The following is a 21,012-nucleotide window of genomic DNA, read 5'->3' as shown; positions in this document are numbered from 1 at the left end:
AAAACAATTCTTAAGTTTTTATAAAGCTTTTTATTCTTCCAAGTCTTATTCAGATAAAGAAAAAGATGATTTTTAAAATTAATTAGTGGTCCAAAAATTCCTGATCATATAAAAAGAAGCTTAGAGGCGCCTATATCATTAAAAGAGTTGCAATCAGCCTTGAAGTCCCTTAGAGCTGGATCCGCTCCAGGTGGTGATGGTTTCATGGTAGAGTTTTATAAAAAAAATTTCAAAATGCTTTTTAATTTATTTATTAAATTTATATCAGATCCAACTGAATAATGGTTGCATTACAGGTACTATGGCTGAATCTGTTACTATAGTCTTGCCGAAGCCAAATAAAGATCCCACACATTGGTTTCAAACTACAGGCCTATTTCTTTAATTAATGTAGATGGTAAACTTCTAGCTAAGACATTGGCCTTGCGCTTAGCTAAGGCTCTTCCTTTTATTATTGATATGCACCAAACAGGATTTGTTGCTCAGAGACATTCCTCTAACAACACCAGACTGGCTTTTCATATGTTAAATTTAACAAAAGCCATGAAAGATCCAGCCTTCTCTGTATCCTTAGATGCAGAAAAAGCTTTTGATAGGGTGGAATGGACGTTCATGTATCAAGCAATGGATTGGTTTGGAATAGGTTCAGGATTTATACAAATGATTCAATCCTTGTATAGTTCCCCTTCTGCTAGACTTTATATTAATAATAATCTCTCTGAATGTTTTAGTTTGCGGAGAGGAGTTAGACAGGGATGTCCCTTGTCTCCTTTGCTTTTTTTTTTTTTTTGAAAAGTAAGTTTATTAAATTTTCAATAAGAAAAGAACAAAGCACTCAAGTGCACATGGTGTACAACAAGTGTCATGAATACCAAAATTCTGCTCAAATTCACCAACACAATCTTGAGCCCTCCCCCCCATCCCGCCCACTCTCACCCCCCTCCCATAACCCAAACAAACAAATCATAACAAAAGTCCACTCTAGTACAGTCCAAATTATATAGTCAAACATTTAACAAATGACTTCGAGCTCTTGATGTTAAAGTATCCCAGAAGGGAGCCCAACATTGACAGAACAATCTGCCCTGTGCAGAGTCCAGACTAGAAAAACAAAGTCGCTCCATGGAGGCTTGCTGTATCATCAATGTCCGCCAGCGAGAAAGCGTCGGAGATTCAGACGAAATCCAGTTAAGTAGAATAGTCTTCTTCCCCAATAGTATAGAGCGGGCGAGAAAACTTCTAAACCCCTTAGGAGCTGACAGAGGCACAGAATCAAGGGTAAACAGCATCCGTTGATCTAAGGAAAAGTTGTAATTCCACATGGTTTGAATATGCTCACACAGCTGTTGCCAAAAAGCTTGAATCCGAGGACACATCCAGAACTGATGTCCCAAAGTGGACGGAGAATGAGAACATTTAAGGCAACCATCAGACAAGCACATCTTTGCACGATATTGGTATGAAGTAGATCTATACAAACGATGTAAAAATTTATAATTCATTTCAAACAGAGTGACACTGTGCGAAACTCGAGCCGTTCGAAAGACCCCCCTGCGGATCATAGTAGCTGTTACCTCACAGGAAAGGTCATGTGACCATTTTAAAGCATAAGAGTCATAGGAAGGCTCGCCCAGGCATTCCTGAAGATGACGATGATGAAATCGCAAAGGAATCGGTACCTGAGCAGATAAGCTCAGCGCTTCAGATAGAAGTTCCATACAACGGTCCGCTATAGAGTCCCGTGGCAAGGAGGCAATGTAAGAGGAAAGTTGAAGGTAAGAGAACCAATCAGTAGGCCTCCAACCATGGTCCCGCTGAAGTTCTTCAAATGATTTCAAGGCACCAGTGGAATTCACCAGTTGAAAAATATATTGATTAGTAGGCAATGTCCACACTTGAGAAGAAACTGGGTCCATACCCGCTGTAAAGTCACCATTACCCCGCAATGGTAAGTAAGGAGTAACCTGAGAGGTAATCTTGAGCTGATTACAAAGTACTTTCCAAAGACGCCGCAAAGGCAGTAGAAATAAGTCTCGTGCTGATGAGGTCTTCCTTGGCAGGTGGGAAGTGTGTAGCAGGTAACTGAAATGATATGGAGCACAGAGCAACAATTCCTGCGTGGAAGCCGAAAAATGTGTAGTCCCCCGGTACCAGTCATTCAAATGTCTCATCTGGCACGCCCAGGATAATAAACGAAGACTCCGGAGACCAAATCCTCCGCGATCCCTAGGGCGCGCCAGATGAGCCAAAGACATACGAGCCCTCCTCCCACCCCACAGGAACTTTTGCAAACATTTCCCCAGAATGTTATCATGACGTGCGGAGAATAATACAGGTATCATTTGAAACACATAGAGCCACTGGGGCACAATTATCATATTATACAACGCTATTCTACCCATTAAAGAAAGCGGGTAACTCCTCCAATTCTCCAATTTTTGAGTTGTGGAAAGAACTAGAGGGTCCACATTGAGAGCATAAAGTTGGGAAGGATCAGGGGAGATAACCACACCCAAATAAGTAAGATGACCCGGTGCCCATGATAGAAGAAAAGGTCCCCTCCACTGTGTCTGCACTTCCGGGGTCAAGGGCAAGACTGAAGACTTTGATTTGTTTAGTACCAAGCCCGAGTACATACTAAACTCATCCAGCAACTCTAATGCTCTAGTAAGAGAAAGTTCGGGAGATCCCAAAGTTAACAAGAGATCATCAGCATAAGCTAAAACTCTCAGTTGGGAGTTACCCTCTGGTAGGCCCCGGATAATGTCATCTCGCATTATAGTGCGCAGGAGAGGGTCTAAGTAGAGTAAGAAAAGGAGAGGTGAAAGAGGGCTACCCTGCCGCGTCCCACGCGCTATCGAAAAAACAGGTGTATAAGTACCATTGACCGAAATGCGGGCCGTAGGATCGGTGTAAAGCAAGTGTATCATATCCAGGAACCACCCATCAAAACCCATGTATGTGAGCACTTGGAATAAATATCCCCAATTTACCTGATCGAAAGCCTTTGCTGCATCTAGTCCCACCAGTATGCCTGGAAGATCAGAATCCCTTGAGCGCTGTAGAGCAGTGAGTAGTCTACGAACATTTAGCACCGAGTGGCGGTGTTGAACAAAACCCACCTGTTCCTGTACTATCAAAGTGGGCAATAAGGTGGCCAATCTATTAGCCAATATTTTGTCTAATATTTTGATGTCCACATTAATTAGTGATATGGTAAAATTATGGTCTTACCTGTTAATTTTCTTTCCTTTAGAAGCAGCAGATGAATCCAGACTAGTGGGTATAGCTCACATCGACCAGCAGGTGGAGATAGAGAACTGATTAACAGTTGGCCTTAAAGCCTGGTGTTCCGTCTGTTGATTCAGTTATGCACTCTGCCCAAGCATCCCGAAAGGAGAATGAGCCGCAACAAAACTCCATTCCAGTAGAAAATGTGTCTTTCTCTTCTTAATCTGAGCATATGTATCTCTCTTGTACCTTCTTTTTTTTTTTTTTTTTTTTTTTTTTCAGTAATGAAATAATACACTTACCAACCATAGCCCCAACAAACCTAACCAACTAAACACCCTACACACAACCAGTGCCTTTGGGGAGGGGCTCTGGATTCATCTGCTGCTTCTAAAGGAAAGAAAATTAACAGGTAAGACCATAATTTTACCTTCCATAGCAAAGCAGCAGATGAATCCAGACTAGTGGGATGTAGCAAAGCAAACTCAAACTGGGTGGGACGCCAATGCCGCCTCTGTCAGCACTGCCGCGCCAAAACTCGCCTCTGCACGGGCCGCCACATCTAAACGATAATGCTGTGAAAAAGTATTTGTCGACGACCAAGTGGCCGCTCGGCAAATTTCCTCTAAAGACATCCCCCCGGACTCCGCCCAAGAGGCCGCCAAAGCCCGAGTGGAATGAGCATGAAGGTGCTCCGGTACCTTCTTCCCGGACAACACATACGCCGACGCAATAGCGTCCTTGACCCAACGCGCAATGGACGCTTTAGACGCCGCCACCCCTTTGTTTTTACCCGCGAAAGCTACAAAGAGATGGTCCGACCGACGAAAATCATTAGTCACTTCCAAATAATGGAGAAGCATACGGCGTACATCTAGCAGCCGTAAAGACCCAAAACGTTTCCCCCAATCCTCCCTCCGAAAGGAAGGCAGGAACAAACTCTGGTTCACATGAAAAGAAGAAATAACCTTCGGCAGGAAGGACGGCACCGTACGCACCGACACCCCCGTCTCCGAAAAACGCAAAAAGGGTTCTCTGCACGAAAGCGCCTGCAGCTCCGAGACTCGCCTTGCTGAAGCTATTGCCACCAAAAAAACTGTTTTCAGTGTGACATCTTTCAACGTGGCCGCTGACAGGGGCTCAAAAGGTGCCCCCTGCAACTTCCCAAGGACGAGTTTCAGATCCCACGCTGGACAAATACGCTTTACCGGCGGGCGGATATGGTTCACCCCCTTGAGGAAACGGACCACGTCCGGCTGCGACGCGAGAGCCGAGCGATCCACCCGGCCCCTGTAACAGGCAATGGCCGCCACCTGAACCTTTAAAGAGTTGTAGGCTAACCCTTTCTCCACGCCTTCCTGCAGGAAAGCAAGAATAGCCGGCAGAGAAGCCTTAAAGGGCGCCACTCCCTGGCGACCGCACCATGCCTCAAAAATCTTCCAGACTCTCGCATAGGAGGCTGACGTCGAAAGTTTCTTGGCTTTAAGCAGAGTGGCGATCACCCTCTCTGAATAGCCCTTCTTTTTTAGCCTCGACCGCTCAATAGCCAGGCCGTAAGACCAAAGCGGGCCGGATCTTCTATCCATATGGGCCCCTGAGTCAGTAAGTCCGGCGTTACCTGGAACGTCACCCGCTCGCCTACCGCAAGCTGAATCAGATCTGCGTACCACGGCCGACGCGGCCAATCCGGAGCCACCAGGATGACTCTGCCGCGAAAGCGAGAGATGCGCTGTAACACTCGCCCTATCATGGGCCACGGCGGGAACACATACAGAAGGGAATTCGGAGGCCATGGGAGAGCTAACGCGTCGACCCCCTCCGAACCCTCTGTCTTGCGTCTGCTGAAGAACCGAGGCACCTTCGCATTGCGGGACGAGGCCATGAGATCCATCTCCGGCAAGCCCCACCGACGGACTAGCTGGCTGAACGCTCGAGGAGACAACTCCCACTCTCCCGGATCCAGAAGATTTCTGCTGAGAAAGTTCGCTTGCACGTTTTCGTGACCTGCAATGTAAGCCGCCGACAGAAGCGGCACATGCCTCTCCGCCCATCGAAACAACTCTCTTGCCTCTTCTGCTAACTGCGGACTCCGGGTGCCCCCCTGTCGATTGACATAGGCGACCGCCGTGACACTGTCCGAAAAGACTCTGGTCGGCTTGTCCTGAAGTAGTGACTGAAAAGCTAGCAGCGCCAGCCTGACCGCCTTTAACTCCAACAAATTGATGGGCCACTGGGCCTCCTGGACGGTCCACCTCCCCTGCACTGACGCCTGCAGGCATTGGGCCCCCCAACCCTGCAGACTGGCATCCGTGGTGACCACTATCCAGTCCGGCGTGGCCAACGGCATGCCCTTCCACAGATGCAACTCGTGGAGCCACCACTGCATGCTGTGAGCTGCTCGACGACTCCATGGGAGACGCACATTGTAGTTCAGAGAAGCTGGAGACCAGCGGGAGAGCAGAGACTGTTGCAATGGCCTCATGTGGTTCCGCGCCCAGGGGACCACCTCCAGAGTCGCCACCATGGAACCCAGCACCTGTACATAATCCCAAGCTCGTGGTCTGGCCGTACCGAGAAGTAGGCGAATTTGAGCCTGTAATTTCTCCCCCCGGTCTCGGGGTAGAAACACCTTCCCCAGAGCCGTGTCGAACCGCACCCCCAGATGCACCAACGACTGCGATGGGGACAGAAAACTTTTGGGAAAGTTGACAATCCACCCCAACGACTGTAGGAGAGAAATCACTCGCTGAGTAACCGCCGCACTCTCCTGTCTGGACGAGGCGCGGATTAACCAGTCGTCTAGGTAAGGGTGTACCCGAATCCCTTCCCTGCGGAGGAAGGCGGCTACCACCACCATGACCTTGGAAAAGGTGCGGGGTGCCGTTGCCAAGCCAAAGGGCATTGCCCGAAACTGATAATGCTGGCCCAGAATCGCAAACCGCAGATACCGCTGATGCGGAGGCCAGATCGGAATGTGGAGGTATGCCTCCTTGAGATCGAGGGACGTGAGGAACTCTCCCGGTCGCACAGCCGCAATAACCGAGCGCACTGTCTCCATCCGGAAATGGCGAACACTGAGAAATCTGTTGACTCTTTTGAGATCCAGCACCGGCCTGAAGGACCCCCCCTTCTTTGGCACAATGAAGTAAAGGGAATATATACCGGTGCCCACCTCTTCCGGGGGCACCGGCACCACTGCCCCTAGCTCGAGCAGCCCCTGCAGAGTCAACCGGACCGTGTCTCCCTTGGCCGCCCCATTGCACGGGGACACCAAGAAAGAATCTACGACGGGCGAGGCGAACTCTAACTTGTACCCTTCTTGGACAATGTCCAACACCCACTGATCTGACGTGATCGTGGCCCACTCCGCCCGGAACTCCGAAAGCCGGCCCCCTAAGGGAAAGGCGGAGGGAGCCACGCCCCCGTCATTGTGGAGTGCGAGAGGCTGGGGTACGTGTGGACTGCCCCGACGAGGGTCTCGTCGTACGAAAGGAACCCCTCTGCTGAAACCGTGGTCTCGAAGCAGAGGACGAACCAGCAGCCGATCTGAAGAAAGGCTTACCAGACCTGGATCTCCGCACATCCCTGAAGCGCGGTCTCGACGATGAGGGCCTCACCGGGGGCCTAGCCCTATCCTCCGGTAAACGCTGAGTTTTGGTATCCCCAAAATCTCTCACCAGTTTATCTAAATCATCTCCAAACAAGAAACCCCCTTTAAAAGGGAGCCGTACCAGCCGAAGCTTAGAAGCAGCATCGGCCGCCCAATGCCGTAGCCATAGGGATCTGCGAGATACCACTGAAAGAGACATCTGCTTCGCCGACGCCCTAACAATATCAAATAAAGAGTCTGCCAAATAAGCCAAGCCGGACTCCAAATCTGCCAGCTCCGCATGGACAGAACCACCAGACTCCGTTAAATTATCTGACACCACTTGCGACCACTGCAGACATGCTCGTGCCGCATAAGAACTGCATATGGCGGCCTGCAAGGTCAGTGCCGCGACCTCAAAGGACATTTTTAAGGAAGATTCAATCTTCCTATCCTGCGCATCCTTCAACGTCACTCCCCCCTCCACCGGTAAGGTAGTCCGTTTGGTTACCGCGGCCACCAAAGCATCCACCCGGGGCAATCTAAACTTATCCAGTTCAGCCGGGTCAACCGGATACAAGAGCCGCATGGCTTTTGCCACCCTTAAACTGGCTTCCGGCGTCTCCCATTGCGCCGAGATCAGCTCCTGCATGGCTTCATGCACCGGAAAAGACTTCGGAGGTCTCCGTGTGCCCGCCATCAGGGGATTACCTGATACGACCGTATCAGCCTGAGAAATATTCAGCCCCTGTAAAGCCTTTGAAATTAAGGAAGACAATTCTTCCCTATGAAATAACCTGAGCGCGGCCGGGTCATCCCCTTCTTGACCCGGGGGATCCCCTGCATCCCAATCCAGGACCTCCCCCTCCTCCAACGAGTCTGGAAGAGAAAAAGGGGATCTAGGCAGAATATCCTCGGCCTCCACGGCCACGAGCCTGCGCTTCTTTGCACCCAGCGCCCTCGCTGGCGACCCCACCGTGCCCTCAGCAGGTTTGCCTGTCTCCTCAGGCACCACCGCCGACGTTGAGGGCACCGGAAGGGACACCTCGATCACTGGCACCGGCGGGGCGGGCTGCGCACCCTGTAACAAAAATGCCCTGTGCATCAGCATTACAAATTCCGGCGAAAAAGAACCCCACTGAAGGGCCGCTGAACCGCCCTGCTCCGGGCCGGGGAGCGGGGCCGCGACTTCCGCCATTGCTCCCGCCTCCCCCACCGCCGCTGAACTCCCCCCTGCTACGGAAGAGCCTCGCCGCTCTGACTCACCCTTGCGAGCCGGGGAATTGTCCCGTGCCTCTGTTACCCGGGAAATCGCTATCTCACAAGCCTGCAACAAAGCCCCTTCAGCCAGAGCCAGCTCACACTCGGCCGAGCAAAGGCCCGACGGTGTCCTGCGCGCTCCACAGCGCGAACACCTCTGACCGGCCTCCGTTGCCATGCCGCGTTTTCAGCGCGGCTGCTTTTTTTTTTTTTTTTTTTTCACACGCGGCAAACGCCGCCGACTCCCGACTCCGCCCCCAACCGCCCCTACAGTCGGGACTTCGACACCCAAGCCCCGAGGCAGGGAAAACACTCACCCCTCTGCTCCCGCGATCCGAGACGCCAGGACACAGCTGGTAAGTGTACTGCAAGCAAAGCACAGATGGCCAAGCTCAGCCAGAAACAGGAAGTCGATTCTTTTTTTTTTTTTTACTGGAATGGAGAAAGAAAGAAGACTCCTGCAGGACAAACAAACCCTCAATCACCCGGAGGGGAGGGTGGAGTAGGGACCTGGGGGGGCCCAGGTGTAACTCCTAAAGCCGGCACCACTCAGCCAGGCACCCCTATCCTACTGAAGAGACAGAGTCTCAACAGAGGCAGTCCACCGAACACCAATATCTCCGTCAGCATCAGAATCCAAGAGCTAGAGGGCTAGCTCAGTCCCTGCTGGGAGATAGAGCAAAACTGATTCAACAGACGGAACACCAGGCTTTAAGGCCAACTGTTAATCAGTTCTCTATCTCCACCTGCTGGTCGATGTGAGCTATACCCACTAGTCTGGATTCATCTGCTGCTTTGCTATGGAAAGGTCTATAAGATTCAATGTCCGTATCAAGTTTGCCCGGTTTAGGTATTAAGGTGATGAATGCCTGATTAGCCCCCCGCGGGAAGGACCCTCCCTCAAGAGCTGCTGTATAATATGCCTCCAAAGGACCGCAGAGGGAAGGAAAAAGAAGTTTATAGAACTCAGGAGTAAATCCATCGGGGCCTGGTGATGTACCTCCCTTAAGCTGCTTAACCGCCCCCTGAAGTTCCTTACCCTGTATAGGTCGATTTAAGTAGCTACGATCCAGTGAGGTCAAGCGGGGTACCCCGGCATCCATTAAATAGTCCTCCGCATTTGGTCCCCCCTGCCCTTCCCTGGAGGCGTAAAATTCCGTATAATGTTTGAGAAAACCAGCGGATATAGCAGGAGTGGTTGTGAGCTCCTCCCCCGATCGCAGCAAAATACGGGAAATATGGCGATTAGGACGGTGAGGTTTAGTCAAGTTAGCCAAAAGCCGTCCCGCTCTATTCCCAAACCTATAGAATTTAAACTTCCAATAGTGAAAGTAATGTTGCGTGCGTTCATGTAATAATGCATTCAAAGCATTCTGCGCCGCTACCATGGCCTCCTGAGATTGAGGGGAAGGATGCGAAAGGTGAGCTCGCTTCAGACGTTTGCATTCACTTTCTAAATGAAGAAGGCCCCTGGAAAGGCGGGCTCTATGGGCACTGACATAGGAAATGATATCCCCCCGCAGTACAGATTTGGCTGCCTCCCAAAAGAGCACGGGCGTAGTCCGATGTTGTGCATTGAAAACCTCATAGTCATTCCATTTCTGTGTAAGATATTTTTGAAAATTCAAATTTTTAAATAGGTAGGACGGAAATTTCCATGCACCCCCAGGCATATTATCCGTACCACTTAAGATATCTATCCAGATAGGGCAATGATCAGACACAGAAATAGGACCCACTTCGGATGCTCCTATCATAGGCAAATAAGCAGTGGATGTCAGTATGTAGTCTATACGGGAGAATGTGTGATGCGCTCGGGACTGATGGGTGTAATCCCGTTCCGTTGTATGAAGTACACGCCACGGGTCAATAAGGTCTAAAGTGTCGCATAAGTATGGAATACCTTTCGTGGGGCCATGATGTTGTGAGGAGCCCGGTCCCGTTCTGTCCATACTAGGGTCCAGGACCTGGTTAAAATCTCCCAACACTATCAGAGGATTAGTAGGATCTCGGACTCCCAATCCCGTGATAGAAGTGAAAAATGAGTGCTCATATTGATTGGGGGCATACAGCATTAACAGATTGACAACCTTCCCTGACATAGTAACCTTACACATTAAAATCCTTCTCAAGGTATCCCGGTAAAGTTGTTCCACCCTGCCCGGAAATCCCCTACGCACCAAGAGCACCACCCCTGCCTTCTTATTAGAGGAAGAAGAGCAAAAAATCTGCCCCACCCATCCTCTAAGGAGTTTAGCGTGTTCAGCAGCAGAAAGTCTTGTCTCCTGCAAACAGGCTAAATCTGCCCTATGATGCTGAAGACGCTGAAGAATCTTACTTCTCTTAACAGGGGAGGTTATACCGCATACATTCTAGGATAATAGTCGAATAGTTTGGGAAGTCATGAAGTAGGAAAAGTACAGACAAGCGCCCAGTTCCACTCACAGAGTCTCCCCGGCTCCCAGCCAAACCAAGGAGAATAGAAAACAAGTCTGTCCGTTGGTGTCACCAAGGAAAGCACAGTATTTGGGATTATCAGAAACTGTATCAGAATGGACAATGCAAACAAGAGTGTTATGTTCAATTTCACAAAACTCAAACCCCTCTCCCACCTACCCCTACCCAAACCCAAACCACCCCCTAACCCCCCCTTCCAATCTAACCCTACCATCCCCCCACTTACTCCAATATAAGGCTACCCTCAAACCCTCCCGGGCTTAAGATAGCAAATCACGTCAGTGAGGCTATCCGATCCCCACCATCCTCCTCAGAAAGTTATATGCACTGCACCTACAACATTTAAACAACCAGCAGTAATTTGTGAAAACCCCCAATACCAGCATTGTAATAAAGACAGAATGTTATGCTCATGTAGTTTCTGCCGTGGACTCTGCACGATTAATGAACTCCCCTGCTGATTCTGCAGAGTCAAACACGTGCCATTTCCCATTTTGGTGTATTTTCAGCACTGCAGGATAAAGAAACATAAAACGCCTCTTTTGTTCCACCAACTTAGCACATAGGGGGTGAAAGACTTTGCGCCGGTCAGTCAGCGCAGCAGAGTAATCCTGACCAATGCGCACCGGTAAAGTTTCATAAGTCAGAGGTTCTCGTCGGGCACGGTAGGCTCTCAGCAGTTCCACTTTATGACGATAATTGTGCAATTTTCCAATGATAACTCTGGGTCTCTTGGTCCGAACCCCTCTTAGGACCCACTCTATGTACCCTCTCAAAGCGGGCTGGGCCCAGTGAGGATGGCATGGGGAGCTCACTAGCCAGCCACGACTCCACCACAGATAATAACGCTGTATCAGATATGGTTTCAGGGAGTCCGATGAAGCGCAGGTTCCCACGGCGAGAACGGTTCTCTAAATCCTCAAGCTTGTCTTGACAAGAGTGTAGCTGCTTGGTGAGGGAGGCCACTGTGGATTCCATTGCCGTGGCCCCATCTTCCACCACCGAGACCCTCGTCTCCAATTCAGTCACCCTCGTCGAGTTGTCTTCCAGCAGGGACTCCAGTTTGGTCAATTGGGTGGAAATAAGCTCCATCCTCAGCCCCAGCGCCTGTAAAACCACGTTGTGGAGCTCCGTGAGCATCTCAGGGGTGAATGCCGCTGTCGCCGCTGTCGCCGCCACCGCCTCAGCACGAGGCGCGGCCGCCATTTTATCCTCCCCGGGCCGCGTCTTTTCACGCTCTTTTTTCCCCGATTTAGTCGCCATCCGTGCCCCCGGAGAAGTTAAATATCTGTCCATAGGATACGATCCGTTGCTGGCAAAAGGGGGAGCAAAATCGCTAGTGTGAGGTGCGTTTTTTATGCCGGATGAGGGGCAGGGATCCGGAGCCGATCGATCTCACAGCCGACCAGCTCACAGCATCACGTGATCATCTCGTCTCCTTTGCTTTTTGATATTGTATTAGAACCCTTACTATTAGCTATTCAGCAAACAAAGGAGATACAGGGTATTCCTTATTCAGATCGGGAATATAAGGTCTCTGCATATGCAGATGATATACTACTTCATTTGAGGAATCCTGAAACAACCATTCCATGCTTACTTGATGTAATAGAAAAATTTGGAAAATTTTCAGGATACAAAATAAATTGGAGTAAATCAGAAGTTCTTCCTACTAATGTCCATTGCACAAAATGATTATTTGAAAAGTTCTATTTTCTATGGAAAAAAGATGGAATAAAATATTTAGGCATTTGGATAAAAAACACATTGGATGAAACAATGCAAGTAAATGAAAAAGTTTTATTACAGAAGGTAACAGAAATGTGTGAGCAATGGAATTCTTTACATCTTTCTTGTTGGGGGAGAGTACAAACTATTAAAATGATGATATTGCCTGTGGTTTGTTATCAAATGGGTATGTTACCAGTTTTCTTTAAGGGGTCCTTCTATAAGAAGTTAAATTGTATTCTCACAAAATTTATTTGGCTGGGTAAAACTCCTAGAGTTGCTTTAGTATCTTTACAAAAACCAATTAAGGAAGGAGGGGTAAATTTTCCCAATTTTTATAGGTATCAAGCCTATATTTTACACCAAGGTATGTATTGGGTCCTCCCAGAGCCCATTGAAAATACCCCAGATTGGTTATGGTTGGAATGGCGACGCATGTTTCCTCTGTGATTATGCCATGTTCTCAGTATCAAAATGCCTAGATTATATAAAGACAACAGAATACTAGTAGATACGTGGAAAACGTTACGATATGTCAATAATTTAACATCTATTCCAATTCACAAATCAAACTATTTGGCTAAACTCCTAGATTCAAATTGGCGGATTCAAGGTTATCTGGAAGCATTGGATGATAGCAGGAATACGTACTTTAGAGGATGTTATATCTAACTAGTGTTTAAGCCTGTTAACATTAACGGGTGCTAGTAAAGCCTCCTTCCCTCACATGTCCCCTATTTTCAGCCCCAGCTCCAAACCCATTTTTACCCCCCCAGCCCCCTTCTCCCATCTGTTCCCTTTCAGCCCGAGCCCCCTTTTCTCACCAGCAGCATTTCCCTCCCCACTCCACTTCCCTGTCCAGCAGCACCTCTTCCCTGCTCCCCCTGTCCCTCTTCCCTGCTCCCACGGTCCAGTAGCACCTCTTCCCTGCTCCCCCTGTCCCTCTTCCTTGCTCCCCGGCCCAGTAGCACCTCTTCCCTGCTCCCCCTGTCCCTCTTCCCTGCTCCCACGGTCCAGTAGCACCTCTTCCCTGCTCCCCCGGCCCAGTAGCACCTCTTCCCTGCTCTCCCTGTCCCTTTTCCTTGCTCCCTCGGTCCAACAGCACCTCTTCCTGGCGGGCTGCAAGTCGGAAGCACTGGCTGCTCGGAGCTGCAGGCGTCGTATTGAGAGCCTGCCTTGTGGGCGGGCGTCCGTGGCGTTTTCTTCAGTTGGTGCGCGGTGGTTGCACGGGTGGAGCTGTGCGCCGGGCCTTTTCGGCAGAGTCGGCACATGTTCTCGGGCTGCCTTCTGGGCTTCATGTCCGTGCTGCTTGTCTTGGAGGGTTGTGTCGGGGCGGGGCTCTTATGCGCAATTCCCTTATGGTCAGCACTGTGTTGGGGCTTCTGCTGGACAGTGACCTGTTGGCTCGGCGTCGTGCGCGTGTGAGGAGTGACAGCAAGGTCTGAGATGTGGGTAGATACGAAACATGTGAACATGGTATATTAACACTATTAGGGAGCTCACGGCAACCATTTTCATGACGGCTCTGCACAGGGCAGGAGCATAGGAAGATCACTTCTGTCACCACTAGACCACCAGGTAAAGTCCAGGGAGGTTCGGGCAGCCTTTTCTTTTGGCCAGACGGGACTTGCCCGTCCAGCCGGCAGGCCCACCTCGTCGAAAACAACAAGCAAAACCGGAAGTTACATCAGAAGCAAGGACTCCAGTGGCAGAGGGGAAGCCCGAACGAGTCTCTGGTGCAGATCGGGGCAGCAAGGCTCTCTCCTTCACGCAAGCAAGGCTTTCTCCTCTCCTCCCTGGCCAGGCAAAAGGAGTGGTTGCGAATTCAGTTCACTATCCTGCTGCTACTCTGGGTGTCTTCTCTCCATTCGGCCACCCAAGCGGAAACAGGAAGTTTTCACTGAGGGCAGGCCGCAGTAGAGAGAAGACGCTAGGAGTAGTGGCAGGAGTGGATTGCTACCGCCACCAGTTCTTAGTAACTGCACCACAGATACGGAACTCACTTCCAGGATATATAAGAGAAGATGCGGCATTAAAAGCTCTTTGAAAACTTTTCTATTTAGAGATGCATTCGATAATTAGATTGCATATTCGAATATAGCATCCCAACAGACTTTGATTTCCACATACAGATTTTCCTTTTACCCCTACCCTAGTGTATGAGCCTTTAATGTTACTTTCCTATAAAATAATTGTAGTTCAACTCCCTTTCCACATGTAGTCTGTAAGTCTGTCCTTAAATGTTATTGAAATGAAATGTTATTTGTAAATCCCGATTTTAGTAGATTTGTAATTTGCTTTGAAATATTATTATAAGCGTTTGCATCAAATTTTAATAAACATGAAATATTCTGGAGACAGGAAAGATCATTTATTTCTCATAAGCTGGAAAAATTTGAAAACTCACTTAGGAGGAATAATTTAAGATTTTTGAACTTTCCTAAATGCCCCGTCATCTCTCCAGTAGAGATGGCGAGAAAATATTTCCGAGAAGTCCTAGCCATTCCAGCGGACAATTTACCTCCAATTGTTAGGGCTTATTATTTGGCTATTAAAAGACCTCAAAGGGAATCTACCCCTAAGGGAAAAATTGAAGACAATGTTGATCTATCTTTATTTCTGGAAAGTTCTCTTGAGGTGGTAATGGTTAGAACCACTCTCTTGCTAACTCTAGCTTTGGAAAGTGATAGAGAATATGTTTTACGTCTATATTTCCATCATCTAAATGATAAATTTTTGGGTTCAAATGTTAAAATTTTTCCACATCTAGCATTGAAAACCCAGAGGCGTAGAAAGGAGTTTTTGGATTTACGGCCAAGAGCCCTGGCCCTTGGGCTACTTTTTTGCTTAAATTTCCATCAAAATATCTTGTTTCTTATCAAAATAAAACTTTTCTTTTTTTTTAATCCAAACAGTTAATAGATTTTTTAGGGCCAAAAGAAGGGTTGGTTCCTTAGTCCGTGAATGAATGACCTGCCTATCGGCTGTAGAGAGGGTATCTATTGCCGTTACTCTATATTGTATAATTTTCTGTAATTGAAATGTATTCTCTCTCTCTTGATTCTATTTTGTGGACTAAATAGTTGAACGTATTTCTTAGTAATATGTTAAAAAAAAATTTCTTATATTTGGATATTCTGATCTCTTTTCAAGAATGTAATGTTTGAAAATGAATTGTAAAAGGATAAAAAAGAAAATAAAAAAAGAAACATTCTGGAGACAGGCTTATTGGTATGGGTGCAGCATTAGCAGTGGTGATGTAGCATTTGAGTTCTGAAAGGATGTGGCTTCTGCTCTTTCTTGCACTAGGAGACATGCGACTGCATTCTGAGATGGCCATGAGGTTATGCTACAAGGCAGACATAGAGAACATACACCAATCTAGTGAATGTCAGAAAGGGTCATAATTTTTCCATACTGGGGGAAATTTTTAAACCCTGGGGGGTGTTGCTGATTTCTTTGGTTTTGGTCTTGTGTTTAGATTTCTTTTATTCAGGCATGGTAGAGAAAAGTAACATTAAGGGGCAGATGCAGCAATGGGTGGGGGTCTTGTCTGGACATGTTCTGAAAGGTCTTCCAGACTTTTTTAAGCTGTGTGGAGCAAGTCCGAGCTGGTGCTATAAAGCTATTATGTCACCTATATGTGGCTTCTTTATCCTGCTTGTACATGGAGAATTCACTGACCTCCATGGAAATCTCACTGCTCTATACCTGATGCAGATTTCACTGTCCTTCCTGCAGAATGATAATCTCATTGTTTTCACTCACTTGAACACTGATGATATTGCCTCCATTCTGGTAGAGCCTTGGTTTCATTCTAGGCAGCAGCTGAGAAAACCAGGAATCCACTGCTCTTAGGTAATCTGCAATCAGAGAGGTATATAAGTTACTCACCTGTAGGAATCTTAATTTTTTCTTCATTAACTCACTTACTAACCTTCAACTGGGGACAGTGAAGTGATAGGAAGGATTCAGTTTTGAAAACTGAGAGGAGAGTGTGGTACAGTGGTTAGAGCACTACAGTCTTAGCACCCTAAAATTCTGGGTTCAAACCCCACACTGCTCCCTGTGACTCTGGGCAAGTCACTGCCCCAGGTACGTTAGAAAGATTGTGAGCCAACTGAAGTACCTGTATGTAAACTGCTTTGAGTGTAGTTGTAAAACTATAAAAAAGCGGTAACCAAGCCCCAATCCCCCTATACACAGTTTAATTCAACGACACTTAAGTGCTACTGAATGCAACTGGTTCAGGTTAACTTCAATATTAAACATTCGTGCGCATATACAACTAATGCTTATCTTTGATGCTTTAATTCTCACCAAAAGAAAGATCGGGTCCAATATGAAACAGGATAACTTCTGTAGCAAAAAACATGCTCTTTCAAATGATATTAAAAAAAAAACAACAACCCTAAAAAGCTACACATTAGAGATATCTGAATCTGAAAAATAGTAAAAATTTACATAAATGCATAAAGCCATATTTTTTTGAATGGTCATATCTTCAGCTTTACTTGACTGTAAAAGCTCATATTGCAAATCTTGAATGTACTCATGGTACGGTTCATAGACAACCCCGCCAAAGACAAAGGCGCGCGCCGACAACTGAGCGCAAGACGGAGGCACGCGCCGAAGAAAATTACAGTTTTTAGGGGCTCCAACGGGGGTTTTTGTTGGGGAGCCCCCCCAGTTTACTTAATAGAGATCGCGCCGGCATTGTGGGGGGTTTGGGGGGTTGTAACCCTCCACATTTTACTGTAAACTTAACTTTATCCCTAAAAACAGGGAAAAAGTGAAGTTTTCAGTAAAATGTGGGGGGGTTACAACCCCCCAAACCCCCCCACAATGCCCCCATAACGCGGCGCGATCTCTATTAAGTAAAGTGGGGGGATTCCCCCCATGCCCCCCCCCGTCGGAGCCCTAAAAACAGTAATTTTCTGCGGCGCACACCTCCGTGCTGTGCTCAATTGTCTGCGCGCGCCTTTGTCCCGGCGCGCTTTTGACCTGACACCCATGGTACATGTCTGCTGGTAAAATTGTACCCTCAGCTGATTTTTCTACCAGCAGCAGTATGGAGCCAAACTTTGCCAAGTTCGTTAATTTTTTTGCCTACTTTGCTGACCTGTAGAAGTGGAAGCACGTTCATAAAAGATTTCAAACTTGGCACAAAAACTTGCCCCAAGGTGTTGTACTAAACTGAAAAATTTCAGACTACTAGGTAATTTCCTTCTGCTACAGTGCTTAAGCAAAGTTGGCGTTCTAGGTCACACAAGGTATGGGAGTGGATCGATTGCTTTTGTTCAACCACCCCCAGCTGCTGACCAAATTGATAGATCCAAAAATTTTTGCAGAGTTTCATTTGAAACTCTAGACAACACCCCTGTAAAATCTGGTTGGATTTCAAGGGGGTGGAGTGTGAGCAATTTTCAGTATTGGTCCACTTGACATGGAATGACTCTGGAGTTGACTCCAGCCTATCCAAAACATCTCATTTGTGGGATTCAGACCGTGAAAGGTAGCCCATTCATATTCTAATTAGTAATCCTCTGGGTTCATCCCATGCTTTTTTGAATTCCATCACACTTTTCTTTCCACCACCTTCCTCAGGAAGGCATTCCGGGCATCCACCATCCTCTCCATGGAAAATAATTTCCTAATGTTACTTCTAAGTCTACCACCCCTCAACTTCAATTTATGTCCTCTAGTTTTACTAATTTCCCTTCTCTTGAAAAGATTTGGTCCTATATTAATACCTTTCAAATATTTAAATATTTATATCATATCACCCCTATCCCTCCTCTCCTCCAGAGTATACATGTTAAGGTCAAGTGTCTTCTCATACTTCTTTTGGTTCAAACCTAAACTAAACTAAATGAGAGAAGGACAGTGAGAGAGAGAGGGAGACATGTTGCCAATGAGGGTGGAGGAGAGAGGAAGAAAAGTTGGACTCATGAAGGGACAGAAATGTTGGTTGGATGAAGGGAGTGAGGTCCGGAGGAGAGGAAGTGTGCAGGAGGCAGAAACAAAGAAATATTGGTTGCACAGTCAGAAGGAAGTGCAACCAACGGATGGACAAAGGGGACCCCATAAACATTGTATACTTAGATTTCCAAAAAGCCTTTGACAAGATACCCCATGAACGCCTACTTCGGAAACTGAAGAACCATGGAGTGGAAGGAGATGTACACAGATGGATCAAGAATTGGTTGGCAGGTAGGAAGCAGAGGGTAGGACTGAAGGGCCACTACTCATGCTGGATCATGAGTGGTGTTCCGCAGGGGTCGGTGCTCGGACCACTGTTGTTCAATGTATTTATAAATGATCTAGAAACAGGGACGAAGTGCGAAGTAATAAAATTCGCAGACGACACCAAACTATTTAGTGGGGCTAGGACTAAAGAGGACTGCGAAGATTTACAAAGGGACCTGAACAAACTAGGGGAGTGGGAGACAAGATGGCAGATGAAGTTCAATGTAGAGAAATGCAAAGTCTTACATGTAGGAAAAAGAAACCCGAAGTACAGCTATACGATGGGAGGACTGTTATTGGGTGAGAGTACCCAAGAAAGGGACTTGGGAGTAATAGTAGACAAGACAATGAAGCCATTGGCACAGTGCGCAGCAGCCGCTAAGAAGACGAATAGAATGCTAGGTATAATCAAGAAAGGTATTACAACCAGAACGAAAGAAGTTATCTTCCAATGTAATCCGCTTAGAACCGCAAGGTACAAGCGGAATAGAAATCCGTAATGTAATGTAATGTTATCCTGCCGTTGTAAAGGGCGATGGTGCGCCTGCATCTGGAGTACTGCGTCCAATATTGGTCACCATACCTTAAGAAGGATATGGCGATACTCGAGAGGATTCAGAAGAGAGCGACACGTTTGATAAAAAGGTGTGGAAAATCTTTCATATGCTGAAAGATTGGAGAAACTAGGCCTCTTTTACCTGGAAAAGTGGAGACTTAGAGGGGACATGATAGAGACTTACAAGATCATGAAGGGCATAGAGAAAGTGGAGAGGGACAGATTCTTCAAACTTTCAAGAACTACAAGAACGAGAGGGCATTCGGAAAAATTAACAGGGGACAGATTCAGAATCAATGCTAGGAAGTTCTTCTTCACCCAAAGTGTGGTGGACACCTGGAATGCGCTTCCAGAGAGTGTGATAGGACAGAGTACAGTATTGGGGTTCAAGAAAGGATTATATAATTTCCTGAAGGAAAAGGGGATAGAAGGGTATAGAGAAAGGATTACTATACAGGTCCTGGACCTGATGGGTAGCCGCATGAGCGGACTGCTGGGCACGATGGACCTCTAGTCTGACCCAGCAGAGGCACTGCTTATGTTCTTATGAGCCTCACTTCGGTTGTTTGAAAAATAATGGAAGTGTGCTGAAAGAAAAGATAGTGTACTTCCTTGAATCTAATGGGTTACAGGATCCAAGGCAACATGGCTTTACAAAAGGTAAATCGTGCCAAACGAACCTGATTGAATTTTTTGATTGGGTGATTGGAGAGCTGGATCAAGGACATATGTTAGATGTAATTTACCTAGATTTCAGCAAAGCCTTTGATATGGTTTCTCATAGGAGGCTCTTGAACAAACTTGAAGGGCTAAAGTTAGGACCCAAAGTGGTGAACGGGGTCAGACAGATACCAGAGGGTGGTGGTTAATGGAAGTTGCTCGGAGGAAGGAAAGGTGAGTAGTGGAGTCCCTCAGGGTTCGGTGCTGGGGCCGATCCTGTTCAATATGTTTGTGAATGACATTGCTGAAGGGTTAGAAGGAAAAGTGTGCCTTTTTGCAGATGATACCAAGATTTGTAACAGAGTAGACACCGAAGAGGGAGTGGAAAATATGAAAAAGGATCTGCAAAAATTAGAGGAATGGTCTAATGCCTGGCAACTAAAATTCAATGCAAAGAAATGCAGAGTAATGCATTTGGCAATTAATAATCGGAAGGAACCGTATATGCTGGGAGGTGAAAAGCTGATATGCACAGACGGGGAGAGGGACCTTGGGGTGATAGTGTCTGAAGATCTAAAGGCGAAAAAACAGTGTGACAAGGCAGTGGCTGCTGCCAGAAGGATGCTGGGCTGTATAAAGAGAGGCGTAGCCAGTAGAAGGAAGAAGGTGATGATGCCCCTGTACAGGTCATTGGTGAGGCCCCACTTGGAGTATTGTGTTCAGTTTTGGAGACTGTATCTGGCAAAGAACATAAGAAGACTTGAAGCGGTCCAGAGGAAGGTGACAAAAATGATAGGAGGCTTGCGCCAGACGACGTATGAGGAGAGACTGGAAGCCCTGAATATGTATACCCTAGAGGAAAGGAGGGACAGGGGAGATGTGATTCAGATGTTCAAATACTTGAAGGGTAACAACGTAGAACAAAATCTTTTACAGAGAAAGGAAAATGGTAAAACCAGAGGACATAATTTGAGGTTGAGGGGTGGTAGATTCAAGAGCAATGTTAGGAAATTCTACTTTACGGAGAGGGTGGTGGATGCCTGGAATGCACTCTCGAGAGATGTGGTGGAGAGGAAAACGGTGACTGAGTTCAAAGAAGCGTGGGATGAACACAGAGGATCTAGAATCAGAAAATAATAGTAAATATTGAAGAACTAAGGCCAGTATTGGGCAGACTTGCACGGTCTGTGTCTGTATATGGCCGTTTGGTGGAGGATGGGCTGGAGAGGGCTTCAATGGCTGGGAGGGTGTGGATGTTCTGGAGTGAGCTTTGACAGAGACT

At 47.3% G+C, this 21,012-nt stretch overlaps 1 protein-coding gene across 3 annotated transcripts in view; it reads right to left on the bottom strand.

The window, feature by feature from the left end:
• The window catches only part of GLB1L (galactosidase beta 1 like), a 390,615-nt gene that overhangs the window by 206,005 nt on the left and 163,598 nt on the right, over window positions 1-21,012 (bottom strand). For all 3 annotated transcript variants that reach the window (XM_033946517.1, XM_033946520.1, XM_033946519.1), the window contains exon 7: window positions 16,034-16,128. In XM_033946517.1, coding sequence (XP_033802408.1) covers window positions 16,034-16,128 — 95 coding nt within the window. The remainder of the gene's footprint in view (window positions 1-16,033; window positions 16,129-21,012) is intronic.

The sequence above is a fragment of the Geotrypetes seraphini genome, chromosome 5, assembly GCF_902459505.1.
Source record: "Geotrypetes seraphini chromosome 5, aGeoSer1.1, whole genome shotgun sequence".
In the NCBI taxonomy this organism is placed as follows: Eukaryota; Metazoa; Chordata; class Amphibia; order Gymnophiona; family Dermophiidae; genus Geotrypetes; species Geotrypetes seraphini.
This window is presented reverse-complemented; position numbering and strand designations above follow the sequence as displayed.